This window comes from Diadema antillarum, unplaced genomic scaffold (genome assembly GCF_040938485.1).
Source record: "Diadema antillarum isolate AM-2024a unplaced genomic scaffold, OU_Dant_1.0 scf00000100, whole genome shotgun sequence".
In the NCBI taxonomy this organism is placed as follows: domain Eukaryota; kingdom Metazoa; phylum Echinodermata; class Echinoidea; order Diadematoida; family Diadematidae; genus Diadema; species Diadema antillarum.
In genome coordinates this window covers 1348703-1366264 of record NW_027270989.1, presented here as the reverse complement: position 1 = coordinate 1366264, position 17562 = coordinate 1348703, and the positions used below count along the sequence as shown (strand labels likewise).

The window sequence follows — 17562 nt, the reverse complement described above, 5'->3', positions numbered from 1 at the left end:
CAGATGTGTAATGAAAATTGTTGAGATTGTAGGCCTACAAATTAACACAGAAACAGTACAAGCCTAGACTGTGTAATGCATACTAACAATTTTTTTCATTTCATTTGTTTCATTCTTTCTCTCTTTTTCGGTAAACGTAACACGAAATGAATCAGAAGACATATCATAGGCATGTATTCGACTTTACATGGTAGATAATAGTTAACAAATACAAAATTATACATGCATACCGGCAAAATACAAAGTTATGTCTGGAGAAAAACTGAACAGCATGCTTGTAAATTGTGGACCATTCAAAGGATCCTTCATGTGAACATATTTGTTTACAAAGACAGGATAGAACAAACCAGGACAGAACAAGACAGGAGAAACACACGACATTACATGACTTGACAGAAGGGTATACCATTGAAAGTAATAAAGCAAAAAAAAAATTAATGGAAAGAAAGGAAGGACAGAAAAGGAAATATGAAAGGAAAAGCCAACACGCTGAACATCGGGATCGAAAGAGGAAATTGAGGTGCTTCAGAGCTCGAGCAGCTGAGCAAAGTTTGTACAAATAAGATAATGTAAAAAAAATACACAATGATGAATCAAATGATTGACGAATTAAATGGTTGACGATGAACCCTTAGGTTGTAGAGACCATCTAAGTGATGAATAGTATGTTATCTTAGCAAAAAATCTTAACAAAAAAGTTTCAACTTACCCTTAAACGAATTCAAAGATAAAGAGTTTTTTTTTTCAATTTCAATTAATTTATTTTCATTCTTCTTTTTCCCAACAAAACATAACACAAGATAAATCAGGTATTACATCATAAATAAAAACATTTGCCTTTGCAATAGATAAATGAAATCGATAAACATAAGAGCGCATACTGGCAAAAAAAAAAGATGATACAAAGTGATGCTTCAGTTGATTAAGAATAGAGAGGTCCACTAAAAAGCAAAGCTTGTATATCATGTATATTGTGAACCACTCATAAAACTTATGAATTACTTATTTACAAACACTTGTCACAAATATGGTATAATACAGGACGGGACAAAACAGAAGAAACACAACAACGTGACACAACTTGCCAGAATAGATGAACAGAATGGAAGGAAAGAAAGAAAAAGAAAGAATGAGAGAATGCCTCCACCCTGAACAAGGGAAATGGAAGAGGGGATGGTAGAAACATAAACATAAACATTATATCACAGCTTAAAGAATTCCAGAACCTAGGGCCAGTGTAAATAAATGTATTTTGCGCCAATAATGTTCGCAGAAGGGGTAAATGAAACTCATTAAATCACCTGGTGGGATAACTATGAAAAAATTGATTTCTCGGAAACATTGAATTAAAGGTGCTTGGGTGTGCATTTGTGTTATAATTAAACATAAACTGACCCAGCTGAAAGAAAAACAAATCTTTAATGTTTAAAATCTTACATTTCACAAAAAATGGATCTGCATGAGAACGTGGTGAAACGCCACAAATAATACGAAGTGCCTTTTTTGTAATAACAATAGTTTATCTAATAAAGTTTGATGGGCACTACCCCACGCTAAAATTCCATAATTAAGATAAGGTAATATTAATGAAAAATACAACGTCAACAAAGAAGGCAACGGGATATGAGATCTAAGTCTAAATACCGATATTACGCGAAATTATTTTACCAATATTAATAATATGAGGCTTCCACGAATTTCGTCCACTGTAATACCGAGAAACTTTTTGTCAGATACACGTTCTAAATGAACGTCATCAAAAATGATATCTGTGCGTAAAACTTAACATATACTTGGTTTTCTGAAGATTGTTTGGTGAAGTTGCTTAGAATTGTTAGAATTGTATAAGCAATGTCACACAGACAATAAATCAACTCAAATCAAACAAAATGGAGTTGTAAAAGTACTACATGTATTTGTTTAGAGGTTTAAAAGATAAGACCGATGCTCTAATGCAGTCACAAATGAGAGAAACAGTGTGAACTGTGAATGAGAATTCAGTAAGATAATTATGTGAAATAATGTTGTACAAATGTGAACGTCGATGTTTGGAGTAGGATTGATGTTCCACTGTGTCTTTCGTTATGAATTGCACAAGTCCAAGAAATACATAATTATTATAAAGTCATGTGCGAAACAGCTAATTTCACATTGGAAATTGCGACAAAAGACGCAATACACGGATTAAAACTCACCTTGATATGAAAGGAGATATAAATTTGAAAAAAAATGTTGACTCCACGCCACTATGTTAATCGATTTGAATACCTTATGAGAACAATACTTAAATCCAGACTCGTAAATATTGTTGAATTAAAAAAACACTTACATATTTCGTTGAATTATTGAATTAGAATATTTGAATTAAGAATTGAATTATGAAGCAATGTAATAGACGAAATATAAAACTCTTCTTTTGCTCCCCTTGATAATTATGTGATCAGCATTATCACCGAACACTTATGAAGGAGATTTCTAAATATTTACCACAATGTGATTCCAGTGACAAGCTTATTTATAGGGACATTATAAAAATATGGAGGAAAATGTCAACATGTGCGTATTGTGCGACTCGTGCACATGTCATTGAGACTTATCAAATTCCGTGGATTCCAAACTTCTGGCGCAGGCAGGGTTGTCATGACAACAGCAAGCATCCTCCTCGCCATATGACGAATAGAGGATATCTACATACTCAAGTCATGATAAGCATCGCAGGCAATGAAAGGAGAAACCTTGTTAAACTAGCATACAGTTTATCACGGAGCAGAGGGCAAAAAATACCCCATACATACATCAACAGCAAAAACAAAAACAAAAACAAAAGTTAAAAAAAAAACCCGGCAACAACAACAACAACAAAAACAGAACAAAACAAAGCAAACCAACCCCTCCCTCCCCCCCCCCAAAAAAAACCCCAGCAAATCCGCAGAGTTTCAGTCTAAGATGATAAAACCTTTAAAATCATTTGATGATGATATGATGATGATGATGATAATGGAGATCAGTCTATCATTCCGCCGATCTTACTCACATAAAGTTGCATCGAACAGATTTGTATTGTAAACACCAATGAAGACCTTACCACTTCAGAAAAAAAAAAAAAACCAGGAAAATCTTTTCGTCAGGAGGAACACGTGATAGTGATACTTTTGGATATAAATGGAGGTTGGAGAGATAAATCATCACAACCGACAAGCACGGGGATACAATAGGATTAGAAAAGTGACGAAAATATAGACGAAAATATGTGCATATTATAGTATAATACTTCGTCAAAGTTTCAGTCATTTTGTTTTTTTCTTCACGCAATCGGGTCTCATCAACTGATTGCATGTCTAATAAACAGAGCTACAACAACAACAGAGGTAATCCCTGCTTGCTTTTTTTTAAAGTATATGAAATGTAACTACAGTTTTGTGGAAATAATGATTACTAATAACGGCATATCGTTACCATCGCCACCATCACACTGATAACGCACACGCCGCACCCGTATGATCAAGGGTCGTGCGCATTAATCCTGACAAGCGATGGTCATCTCGGGAAAATAGAAATCTAGGCAACAAATCCTTGATCTACCATCTCTCGATCCACTTCGTTTGGTCAGGTGATATCACCGGTCACTTCATCATAATCAAGTTATACCAGTCATCTTCATTTTCAGAAACTTCTCCGTGAGCTGCATTTGTCACTTTCGATTCGCGGATCACTATAGTCTCATTTATATTTTTTTTCACCGCTATTTGCATATTGCTTATGATTCATGATAATGATGGTGAAAAAGAAATAGCATATCAATGACGATTGATGGCGGCAGACAATCACGTACCATTTTGCTTACGTAAAAGTGTTTTTTTCTTTAAACCACCAAACTCCAAATGATGCACCACATTTTTTTCTTTTGTTTTTTGATAGGAGCTAAATTTACATCATATTTTACTGGCGTATGTCTTTGCCTCACTTAAACTTTGTCAGTCTGTCTAATGTAGTAAAAGAAAATTTCGTACTTCTGAACACCCTCACTCTCTCTTCCTCTTCCTCCTCTACCTACTAGCCTATCTATCAGTGGAGTTCTCGGTGTATTTCCCACTACCCTTTACTTCATCAGTCTTAAGTAGGGGACAGGATATGATACTATGCCAAATAAAATTATACGTTCCACATCATTGATTGGTCAGGCAGTTCGTGAAGATTTCTATTACTGCCAATTGAAAAGCCATGCCAGTTGTTGTTGGAGTTACGTAATCAATAGATGGAGTGTGGTCTTCAGGTGTGAGACTATATATTATATATGCCCATCGGAGCTCCGTAATCAATCCCGCCCTCAATCTCTTCAATTCACCAGAAATCATTTTCGGACATTGATGGCCCGTTTCCATTTATGGGGGGTCGAACCCCGTCCGCCATCTTGCTTTTCTTCCCATCTCGGTCCGATAGCCTACAGCCCTGGCTATCTGTACGAGGGAATTTCACATACCACGGCGAGTGGCCCTACTCCATACACGACACACTGTTGACTATATTTGGAATGTGCGCTCGCTGTGTAATTAGTTGCCTTTGACTGTCTTAACCCTTACTAACCCAAGGGTACCGCATGTACACGCAAAAACTTATGCTGGCATCGCATGAACCCTTTAAAGCAGATCTGCCCAATTCTGTCATTTTGTCGAGGGCGGATTGAGCTAGGGGCACCCTTTCTACTTTTGGGTACTAAGGAGTTAACTTAAATGAGATTAAACGTGAATTCTCCCCTCTCCAACGGAATATCAATTACCCAATGGGACACACGCACAGATCCAGCCACAGTCTGCCCCGATGCACTGGCACTTGCAATGGGCAGAGGACGCTTGGTGCACGGTGTAACTCCGCTACAGCCTCTCTCGCCAGAAATTCCTGCTACCAAATTCTTCGCATACCGACTACATACCCGTGGCTCGTGCCGTGACGTCACGCTTTTACCCCGAGTATCATGTTATGTAGATGAGATGCTAATGTTCGGCTCACATTTTGACGTCATTGGTTGAAAGTAGTCGGACAGGGTGTACCCAGGCCGCTGGCCAATCAGCGTCGAGCCGGTTCGTAGTGCGAAGTACTTGAATGGGTGTTTGCTGGTGAGCAGACACCAAGTCACAGATTGCTTTAGCTCGCAATCTGGACGGTCTCGTCTCAGTCGACTCTCCGACTCCTCTTCCTACGGTAAGTAAGAATTATATTCTCTCCACTGAGTTTTTCCTTCTCCCTTCGAATTCCGTTTCCCATTAGACCAATTTGGACTCAATAAGCCGGCCTTTGTTTTCCTGATTTTTTTTCTGTCTCTTTTTCCTCGTCGCTCATCGATGACATTCCATCGTCTGTCAATCGCATTGCATCGCTAACATCGCTACATAGAACGTTGTTTTTGTGGATTTTCAGGATTTGTGTTATTGGCGAGGATAACACAGTTTGTACTTGGGATTTTTGTGTCAACCGGAGCGTGAGGAGAGAGAACTTGACGCAGAATACTGCCTGTTTGGCTTGGCAGACGAGTCGCGATATCACTCCTTTTGGGGCCATCTTGGAGTGCACACGTCGTATACGAGCGATTTTGGTGTCTGAAACATAATCTACAGTGAGCTTGGATACTAACTGAATTTGTAAGGAATTTCTTGTGAATTTTGTGTCATAGGGGACCTCTGACGTGTTCGTTTCTCTGTGTTCACACACACGTTCGCAATCTCTACGTGCGCATCCTAAGTTGATATACTACTAGCGTGTAATAGCTTAAAGCACCTGCAAGGTTGAAACTTTTTTCAAACTGTTTTGATTTAGATTCCGCCATATCAATTATATGCATAGAATGTTAAACCTTTTGTCGCCATTGTATATGCTTTTCCTTAACATAATGAGAGAACTTGTCTTTTTTTACAATGGAATTTTAACATAGTGATACTTCAGACTGGTAGTCACCTTTCAAAATAAGAGTCATCCTTTATTTACAACAGTCATTATAAGTTTGAAAATACAAAGTTGCTCAATTATTTTTGTTTCGTGTTCACTTCTATATCTCGTGTTTCTTTGTAGCCATCTATTCTATCTTTGACTTGAGGTGATTTGTTTTGTTCATCTACTTAGAGTATCACATGTAGCTTAGTTAGACAAATCGGCCGAACAGTTCGTTCGTCTTTGAAGAGTAAAAACTTAGCATTTCGGAGATTAGCCTCCTCTTGGGCAAGTAATGAGCCAAACAACCAGCCTCACCTCCCGCTGAGTAGGGACGCTCAGGTACCATATATGGGCTGTGCGCGGTCAGACTCAAACCAAGGTCTTCGCCACATTAAACCCTGTGGTTTGGCCTTCCTTGCAGTCTACTGGTCTAAAACACAGAGTGATTTCTCAATTTAAATACCGAAGAACTTTGCAGAAAAGTTCCATAATCTGAGAACATTTTAGTTAATTGCTGATATTGGTCAGCACCATATTCCACATTTACGCACCAAATGCAATCCAATAGGCAATATTGTCCTATAGTATTGCTACCGTTTACGTTCATAGACTTTCTGTGAAGACTTTTCGCTTATCTCAATGAAATTGCACCGATGTGCATACTTTCAACGACCGATAAACTATTGATATGTAAAAAGCAGTTGTCATACTTATGCTTGATGCTCGTTGTAACTTTGTGTATTTCTCGTAAATTGAAGTGAAATTGTTTCCTATAATGTTACCCCGAGACACAATAACGTTTAACGGACACTGAATTTGCCGAAATGTTTACAAGCTATTAATAATATACTCCAGTGTACTCCGTAATGTATTGATTGCAGGAATAGTATACACTGTGGGCGTAAGATAAGTTTTCAAGCTAAGCTTTGGGATGACAGTGTTCAAAGAAGTCGTAACTCATAAGTCATAATGATTGGCTTCTGTCAGTAATGTCTGTACCTGTTCACTTCAGTCTATATAGTTCAATTATCCATGGATAAGATGATGCGGATTTGAGTGTATGATGCATTTTAAGTTGATAAGGGACAATTTGATCATTATGAGAAAAGTTGCAGAAGAGACATTTAAGATCGCAGTGGTAAATACAAGTGATATGAAGGAATGGTTATGGGTGCTTGTATGTAAGCATTTACTCTCACTCCATCACAAGGAATAAATAAGTGCGTGAATTAGATTATGCACGAACAAGTACATAGGTGAGTGCATGCGTGCGTGCGTGCGTGCGTGCATGCGTGTACCCTTGCATCACTTACCTAGTAGATATCTCTCTCTGAGAAGGTTCCTCAATGTTCTCCGGAAATGTTTTGGTTTTAACTGTAATACCATCTTTTCTCTTTTTTGTTTAATCTATTGTATACTTTTTTGATAATTTGTAAGGTGTTGAGTGGAAAATTGAATATTTCATCTGTAGGCCTATCTACCTGGTTGTCATTTGATGAGCAATGTAAAAGTCTGTAATTTCTAGCCGATTGAAGGCTTAGCTAGCTAATGCAGAGTAGGTCAAAGGTCACCTTCAATCTCGCTCGACTTCAACTAATATCCTTTCAATTCTCATTACTGTTTTGACATTTGCCGCTCTGCATTATTTTAGATCAATTCTTCCCAATTTCAATAATGCAAAGTACAATGGCGGTTTTTTCACATCCAAATAAATAGCTAACCGCAATGCATTTCAAGGGATAGAACTTCTATACTGGACTCACTCGATTCTCTTTCTCGTCATCATCAATCTCCTCCAGGCTGCTCCTACCTCCGAGTTCAACGGCTTCCTCTCAGTCTAGCCTCCTACCGAAGCGCACCACCTAGCTCCGCCAAGATGTCGGACGATCCGGAAAGTTTCCTGCAGGTCGACAGGAAATCCCAGCTCGAGTCCCAGGCCCAGACCTTTGACGGCAAGAAGAACTGCTGGATTCCCGATGAGAAGGATGGATTTATCAAGGGTGAGGTCATCAGCACAAAGGGTGACCAGGTCACGGTCAAGACAGTTACAGGAAAGGTAAGCTTTACATTTTATCCTGTATATTAGAGTTGACAAGTGAAGACACAGTCGAGAGTCTTAATAGGCAAAGTACGTAGAAATCGACAGTTTAACACGTTCATAAACAATAACCAATAAACAGCCTGTCCAGTAATCGGGATTTCGTGGGTTCGAATCTCATCCGAGTATGTATATGCCCATGATTTTTTTTAATGACTATCATTTAGACACTTAACAATGATAATCGGGTTTTATCTACGTCAATGAAGGGCATTTTGTCAATCAGTTGTAATGAAAATCATCCCGATGCCTAAAAAATCATTCATTTGAATAAACTTTGATTCTTACGACTGTAAGTGTTGCAAGTGATGTTGCTATTACATGTATTATTGTTTCGATTATTTTTGTACGTAACATTTTTTTTTTCATTCAGTATTTTGTACGTAAAAATTGAAAAATATCATTGCATAGTAATAATCGTAATAATCATTGCAACTCAGTTATGTTTGTTTCATACCTTTGTGAACATAAAGTGGAAATGAATTTAAATCAAATCAAATCAAATTAAAGTTTACGGCGGCGCCTTAAGGTGTAAGACCCTCACTGGTTATCGGGTGGAAGCCCGATAGTCTAGTGGATGTGATGCCTGTCTAGCAATCGGGAGATCGTGAGTTCGAATCCCATGTGTATATACCCGTGACTTTTTATCATACCTAATCTATTACCTAAGACACTGAATAATCGGTGTTAATTTACGTCCATGGATAGTGCATTTTTGTCAGTCACTTCAATAATATATATCTCGACGCAAAAATCATTTATGTGCATGATGGCCACCAAAACTGACTAAGTAAGTGATTATTAGGTAAAAAATGACAGTGATAATCATGAATCTTTATTAGTGATTGTGGAAAAGGTGATGCAATCAAATCTTGTCATCTTTCAAATCAAATCTTTCATAATGATTATCATTACGTCTATCTTGTAGTTGATGTTGTTAAAGACAATGTATAAGGACATGACAACAAATTACAATAACGTAAAGAACAATAGAATCATGGCAATAAACCACAATCCTCAAAAAATAGTATCACGTTGTTTTTCAAGAAGTGACTAAGAATTTGCCGCAAGGGATTCCTTAAGCATCTTGAGAAAAGTAACTTAAAACCGGCCCCTTAGTATCTATGAAAAGATTTACAAATACAATCTCAACTTATTTCCTGAGCTAAAAAAAAATCATCTATTTATGTGATATGGAACACTTTGTATTTTAAGAAAAAAATAATAATATTTCGAAGTACATACTGCATACACCTTACATCTGTCTCCCACTGCCTTATACTGCAAAAATCTACCTTTTGTGAACATCTATGGTGAATGGCAAACTAAATTCCCCATGTATGAGGTCATCAGCCCCGTTAGTCTATGCTTACGCTGACGGTCTCCTGCTTCCTGTTTGAATCGCATGTATTGCCTTTCGAGATTTATACATCCCCAAATGTTTTATCATAATCATGCTGTAGTATTATATGAGGTTGTACTTTGTTTTGCTCCGTTGTAATTTATATAGTTATGTGTGTTTGATTATTCATAATATGACTTGGAGAAACAGAATAAATGCAAACAAATAATATAAGTTTCACAAGGAAATTGACTACAGGTTTCTAATATCTCAATCATGTATACAGGGCCAATAAATTGTTTGTGTCTATATTCGTCACTTAGATTAAACAGAGCAGTTGGGAGAAAGGTTGTTTGATGTGATAATATGATGAATCATATTCCCTTTTGTTAGCAATGACATCTACAAGTAAATGCTCAACAAAAAAATGATTAGAAATCGTTTCCATGGGTGAATTTATGTGCTTTCTACATGCACTTGAAATCTGATGAAATTCTAAACAGATTCTATTTAAATATTTAAAAAAATCATTCATTTTGTCACACTGTAAATAGAAACCTCGTATGTCTTCATCTGACATGATTCCTATTCAAAATTGATTTGTTTGTTTGTTATATAGTACTTTACAAGTTTAGGGTTCCAAGATCTTGCTATTATCTATTTCAAACTTAAACATTGCGTCATAAAGTAAATGAATGTGGTCATCAATCTGATTTATGATGTTGTTTTGTCTCGTTTTTACGCTCGATATTGCATTTGAAATTATGTAACGAGTATTTATGACAAGTTCTGCTTTGATAAGCAAAGGCAGTATGTCACTATGGCATTCTATTCTTCAGACGTTTGATATCAAATATTTCACGCAATGCGGTCACAAGACATTACTGTTCAGTTCTAATTCGTTGAAATTTACCCCCTGACAAAGAATTACGATTATGATACATCTGGAGTTAAACTGGGTCATAATGTTCATTGGATTTTCTCCATCTCCTTTTTTCAAATAACAGGCATGAATAACAATGGTGACTCACCACCATTAACACTTACGACTCCAAATAAGAAATCATACTTTCCACAGTGCGTGGTCACTCGAGAATTATATCTTAAACTAAGGACTGCACTGAAACTTAAAAACGCTTAAAATTATAGGGCGTTCATTGATTCTCTTAATTCACAGCGTGCTGGAATATACTGAAGAAGAACGCTTTTCACGTCCCCCATGATATTTAGAAGAAAGAATAGGTCCCTTTATTGAGCTTTGCTACTCGTTAGGACGTTACTTTTTTTTTCTCCTATTTGCACAAAGCGCATCAGTTTATCGCTTAAAAGCCGATGAGTTCACGAGGTACGTTCGTTATGTAATCAGGGGACGTTTGAGGAGTGGTCTTTGTCTAAAACACGAGCTCTGTGCAAACAGTTTCTGAAATTGTTAGCTCGGGGTTAAGGAGTGATTGGCTAAAATTTTAACTAACACTTATTCTTACCCTTGCTGCAATCGAACTCACTTTTATTCGATCGTTCTTCAGTTGTTGGATGCAAAAAAGAAAGAGGTCAAAATATTAATGGCCTGCACAATTATATAGCTGTTATTAACTTATCAATTTGCTGGAACTTAATGCACACACTGATCATGATAATAAGGAACCCCTTTAAAGGGCCCCTGAAATCCAAATGCATGTTGATTTGTGTTGATTTATGATACCCTCAACATCACTTTTGCGGTGGAACGAATATCTAGAAACATTCCATATATTTGTAACGATATTTTCTTCTATTTTTCTTCAGATTCAGCATCGACTCAGCATAACTTGCATGTTTCTGTGATATTAATGTAACTAACAATAGACATGGCGAGGGAACATGCAAGTTATGCTGAGTCGAGGAGAAGGTGCATTTTCAATGTCTTTTGTTAAACATTTCAGAACTTAAGTAATGATTGACAAATGAGGTAATCTGAGGAATATTGGTTTGGAAGGATTTTTTTTTTTTGTGGGCGTTCCCAAGTAATCTGAAGAAAATAGAAGAAAAATCGTTGATTCAATTCCTTCAATTCTCTCAGCTGAGGATTCAGTTCTCTCACATCCCCATTTAGATACTACACTAATAAATGATCACTTCTATATTCTCTCTGCGTTAGGTTTCATCTGTGCATTTAACTCATGTATCCTTGTCATTCTAAGTAATCATTTTCAACCAAGTGACATAAAATAAGTGTGGTCGAGTGGTCAAAAGTTCGATAATTAAATCAAAAGAAAAGAAGATGAAATGATTCTTGCTATCGGCTTAATACTTTTTTGTGAAACTCTGTGGCATAATAGGACAATTAGGTAAATGAAGGTAAACTAACAAAGCAAAACCGAGTTTGATGGGACTTGCTAACTTTCATTGCGTTAGATTCGTTTTAATTTTGCATTCATTTGGAAGCTGACATTTAGGTCTTCCAAACACTGCGAAAAGTTTTCACTATTTTTTATAGTTTCCTCTAAGCCTCGAGAGATAACGAGAATGATCATGGACTATGGTGTTTCTCATAATCAATGTCACAATATCCTCGCTGTCATAACAATTATTGCATAAAATGATGAATTATCTTAAGAATCAATGGCTATAAACCACTAAACAACATTTTCATATCGTTTCCATCGTCGACACACGTGAAAGGTATAGTTTTCAATGGCTATAAACCAGCTAAACAACATTTTTATATCGTTTCCATCGTCGACACACGTGAAAGGTAAGTTTGCAATAATTATATTTCTTATTATCGGATTGTCACCTCACCCTCCGCGTTCTGTCTTTCATTCGCAGCAAGTGACACTCAAGAAAGATGACACCCAACAGATGAACCCACCCAAGTTCGACAAGATCGAAGACATGGCCGGCATGACATACCTCAACGAAGCCAGCGTTATGGAAAACCTGAGGCAAAGATACTACTCCGGTCTGATCTACGTAAGTCAATAATTTGTGACTTGAAAATTTGACGAGATAATCTGAGACAGTATAATGGCCTTCAGTCCGTGCTCTCTTCACTTATCACTTTTTGTTTTTCAGCAAAGTCTGATAAGTTATTAGGTTTTAACAAAACCTGGCGGCAACTGAACATTGGCCAATTGGCTGTGAGATTTTGAAGTGTTGCTATGGTAAACAGATTAGTGTCACATGCAGTGATCGCAAACCTCCCTCCAAATTCGGTCCCAGTTCACCCTGATTCATTTGACTGAAAGTAACAAAGGAGTTATACCACTCTGATCTTAGCTATATAGGTCACATTGCCTTTGACCTTTGACATCAGAATCTGCGAATGGTTGATATCGTTGATAGCATACACTCATTATAGCGTCGGCTACTTTTGACCCTCATCTTTACGTCACGTTGGAAATACTTCCTGATTCTTTATATTTGCATATCGATACAAAATGTGATGCATATAGACGACACAATGTTTTGTTCAAATGCCACGACACGCTGTGGTAGCTAATGTAGGAGAGAAGAGAGTAATATCGTGAAGCTATTCGTGCATGATTAAACCAATTCAGACACTCCCGTGACCTCAAGTCTTGTGTCAAAGTTCAGATAGATCTAATTGTAACTAAATCGCATGAGCTGGAGATTCAAAATCAAATGAAAGAAGAGAGAGAGAAATGTGCCTCTTAGTCATTGGCAGGAAAACTCATTTAAATCCAGTTGTTTGTCATTCCTTTATCCATTCAATTCATATACAGAAAGGATAAGAAAAAACGTAATGTGGATAGAAAAACAATGAGGACAAAAACGATTCAGTCATTGCGAGCACTTATCTAAAATAATGTCCAATCAAGGCAAATGTTATTCTGAATTTCTGTTTAAGGGTATCTTTTCTGTGACAAGATACGTATAAGAGGTTTGTCAAATGTATCTGATCGAGGGTATAACCGTTTCACATGAGCAGTTGGAGCGCAATGTGCAGAAAATGGAAATATCTGTTTAATAGTGCAAATAACCTTTGTAGTTTCGGCGGAGGATTTTCTCGTAGCTGCTTTCCAGTGCTCTCATCTCTCATCTGTGTTTACTGGATTGACCAATCAAAATCAGGCTTCCCGGGTAATTACGACGTACATCAAAGAAGTAGCCGACCGCTTTGACCTTTTAGCGCGCTACTGTACGCGGTAAACATGTTCGGGGTCGGTCATACCAGTGCGCGAATTACTCTTGACCATATAGGGAACTTTCGATGCTATTAGCGGATACCCACGACTCCGGTTTCCGGATAGAGGATATAAGGGGTGTACTATAGCATCTGAATAGGTGGTCGGTGACTGTACATTTTAGGAATCTCCAAGGAAGGGAAGTTGTGTTCTTTCATCCCGACAATATTGGGTTAAAGTAGATTTATACAATACACGTGCATGCTTTTATCATTCCTAAAACCCGTGGCAAGGCGCCCAAAGGCCAACTCTGGTTTGGTAATATTGTCATTTTTACTGCACTTTACTTTGAGGATTAATTCAATTTGGGTATCTCATAGAGCCAAGAACATAAGGGTTTCTTATGTAGTGTCTTACAGGGAAATTATTTCTAAATGGTTGTTATAATGTAACCTGAAACTTGGATATACTTGATTTTAGAACTGTCGATATAAAGCTCTCCCTCGTCTATCTTCGTGTTCATTTGCCATGTTTTAATGGTATAAGGACAATACATTATTTAAATGAGATTAAGATGAGGAACGATTATTCGAAATGAAAATACCAACAACGGAATGATGCCATGTACACGGGTTAAATAAGACATCATTATTATGTTTCTTTTTTTTTTAAATATTTATTGCTTAAATCATAATTTCGAGAAAGATGTTTAATGGGCTTGGATTTAGAAAGGTGAACCAATTTACCCAAGAGTTTTACCCATTTCGCATAAGATGAAAACAAAAAGGGAGAGCCATTCTAGGTCCATTTAACATTCGGAAAAGGGAAGAAAAGTAATGTTGTCTTCAAAGCCTCTCAAAAGTTAGATGTGACATTAAGACATAGATATAGGTAGCGGTACGATACCCATTGGAAGTAGGACGTGCATGCGGAGAATGGGAAAAAGTATGTTAAGTCTGGTGAGGAGACTATGAGAGAGAGAGAGAGACGAGGTATGTTGCGGATATCCGTTGGGTCAACATTAAAGCACATTCCATCGAGTTTGTCTCTCGCGCAGAAATAGAATCCTCGGAGCGTCGAGAACAGATGTCGTGCTGCATCGGCTCTCTAAAGACTGTCAGATAGATTAACTCGAAGCGACGCTGCCACTTACCGAAGTGGGGTGAAATGGCATTGAATCTGCATTACACACATACATACTCTCACGCTATGTATGTAGGCCTACACATGTCATGTATAATCTATGTGCATAATTATGTTCTCTTACTTAGGCCTACATACATAGGACATACATCACATACATATTGTGATGATTATAAATATATATATATATATATATATTATATATATATATATATTATAGACATGTATATACCCGCAAGACACAACATCTATAGGAATATATTTCAAACATGAACACTTACAGCTATGGTTTGTTTTGTCTGTCTTATTACATTTAAACACGGATTAAAACTCGCACTCAGCCGTGAGGCTGGTTTTTGGCAAGTCCGTGTTATGCATGCATACAAATGAACAAAGATAAAAGAAACATGAATTTAACAAGAATGGCGACGAATCTTAAGAAAATGAATGCACACAAAATGGGTGTGCTAAACTCGATATCAAGTGCAAAATAATGAAGCAATAAACATAACCATTACAGTTCTGGCAACATGGGGAATACATAGGATAACATAATCATTGACACAGTGAGACATAAACAGATTTATGTTGAATTAGTGGTGCCCGTTCATTTCAGTACATGTAAGGCAGGTCCTGTACCCGTTATAAGGGCAAAGTTCTATGAACTTAAAAGCAAATTCTGAGTTGAATTCTCTGTTACATATAACTACATTGTGCTATAATAGACATCGCTTAGTAGCTAATATTGTCATTCTAAGAAGTTATAGCACTTTACTTTTCCGCCTTGCATTTCACATAAACTCAGTTAAAAATGATATGAGGGTTTAGACAAAGGGTAAGATTTAAATTTAAATTACTGTACGCAATATTTTCTTTACAAGTTATCATAATTTGTATCATCTTCATCAATACTATTGTTGCCATTTTTATCATCACTGTCATCATTATCATTCAGATTTATTTCATTGCTCAATGAATACACTCATTGCCATTGTTATGACATGTGATTCATGATAATTGTAATAATTGTATGTATGTCTTCTGGAAATCATGTTATCATCATCAATAAGACATATACATGCAATACTTACACCACTGTGATTATGCATACATAGTAAGGTGTATTGTGAACGTTCGTTTGTTCTTTGCAGGCTAAGCCTCAAAACAACAAGGGAATTTTAAAATAGAAAAATGACAAAGGAATAGACGTCTCAGATTAAGAAGATAAGCTATCTTTAAAAAGTGTTAAAGGACAATATACATTGTTGATATCTAAAAATTAAAGATATTATGAAACTAGGTATTCTAAGCTTCGAATCAACAAAGGGAAAACAAACTCAAACAGAAAAAAAAAAATCCCGACTCTACATTAACATGAAATGACGTCTGGTCTAGATTCGCCTTGTTACCTATTTTAAGAAATCTTAAGGGACCATATACTTTATTTGTATTCAAATATGCATAAAATACCTTTATGTGAAACTAGGACTTAAAGCTCGTTTGCAGACTAAGCTTCGAAACAACAATATAATTTTAAAACAGAAAATAAATCCGACTGCGCTTTGAGAAATGACGTCTCAGATTAAGTAGATTAGCTATCTTAAAAAGCATTAAAGGACTATGTACATTGTTGATATTTAAAGATTAAAAGATGTTATGAAACTAGGCATTTTAAGCTTCGAATCAAGAAAGGAGAAACAAACTTATACAGAAAAAAGAGAATGTTAAGATAAAATGACGTCTGGACTAGATTCGTCCTTGTTAGCTATCATAAAAAATCTTAAAGGACCATATTATACTTTGTTGATATTTAAATCTGCATAAAATACATTTATATGAAACTAGGACTTAACGCTCGTTTTAACACACGAAATGTTCTATCGTTGGTCATGAAGACTAGTGTTAGTCTAGGCTGCAGGTTTTTAAAGTGTTGCATTTGTGTAATTCAGAGCAACAGACTGTTTAGGAAAAAAAAAAGGTCTTTGAAAGTTTCATCGGACACGCTCTGAAACGGAATGGGATTAGGGAGGGATGTCTACATGCACGACTGATTGGGTTTTAGCCGCGACACGCTGTTCTAACAGGGAAGACCGCACGTTGTTTGGTTAGATGCTGTACAGCTTTTGTCAATTCAACAAGTTCGTGTTGGTTACAATAAATGTCGAATAAAGGCGACAAAGGGACAAAAGGATGAAAAAACAGCTTAGGGATGTTAGCAAACGATTGCCTTTTAGCCTTGCGAAAAGAGAAAAGCGCACATACCGATAAAGTACACATACACATGTACAAGTAAAAAAAACAACAACAAGAACGGCGTCTTGATAGCTAGAAGCAGTTGTGATTGCATTGCCTTTTGTGAGGGCGAATAACGCAGTACATTAAATTTTGTATATACCACATTGTATAAAAAGTTCGTACCTCCTGATTTCCTTTTCCTTTCTTCTCCCTACTTGCCTTGTTTTAATTCAGATTTCATTTCATTTCATTCATTTCATTTTAACACGGATAAAAATGCCCAATCAGCAAAAGCTGTTAAATCATGTTAACATGATTTGGATGATATGAATGAAAATGAGATATGAATGGCAGATTGAGTCTATGATGTCATTTAATACAGTGGCATGAAATCACAGTTTTATATCTCCGGTATAATAAGTTTATGTTTCCATATGAGATGCGAAAGCCCACATTGCTCGAACATCTTTAATCCTACTTGTTCTTGTGGATTCTCCTGTGGGAGTGTATGAAGTGAAGTTTCAAAACTTACTGTACAGTGTCGGTGTATTGAAATTAAGTAAAGAAAAATCAACACATCCTTGACATTACACGATGTTACACAAGTTTTGGGATTAGACTATAGAGTGACATTTGAACTTTTCAAATGACGGTCCTTAGTATAGTGTGAGGGGAATGGATATTTGAACACA

The 17562-nt window shown here is 36.7% G+C and overlaps 2 protein-coding genes across 2 annotated transcripts in view; one reads left to right on the top strand and one right to left on the bottom strand.

Annotated features, from left to right (window-relative positions):
- The window catches only part of LOC139718829 (meiosis inhibitor protein 1-like), a 61872-nt gene extending 56316 nt beyond the window's left edge, over positions 1–5556 (bottom strand). The window contains exons 1-2 of the mRNA XM_071630294.1: positions 5452–5556; positions 5008–5194 (exon numbers count right to left, since the gene is read on the bottom strand). Of these exons, the coding sequence (XP_071486395.1) occupies positions 5008–5194; positions 5452–5556 (292 nt within the window). The remainder of the gene's footprint in view (positions 1–5007; positions 5195–5451) is intronic.
- Positions 5126–17562, top strand: part of LOC139718847 (myosin heavy chain, striated muscle-like) — a 78797-nt gene continuing 66360 nt past the window's right edge. The window contains 3 exon segments of the mRNA XM_071630312.1: positions 5126–5199; positions 7725–7981; positions 12174–12317. Coding sequence (XP_071486413.1) covers positions 7802–7981; positions 12174–12317 — 324 coding nt within the window. The 5' untranslated portion in view covers positions 5126–5199; positions 7725–7801.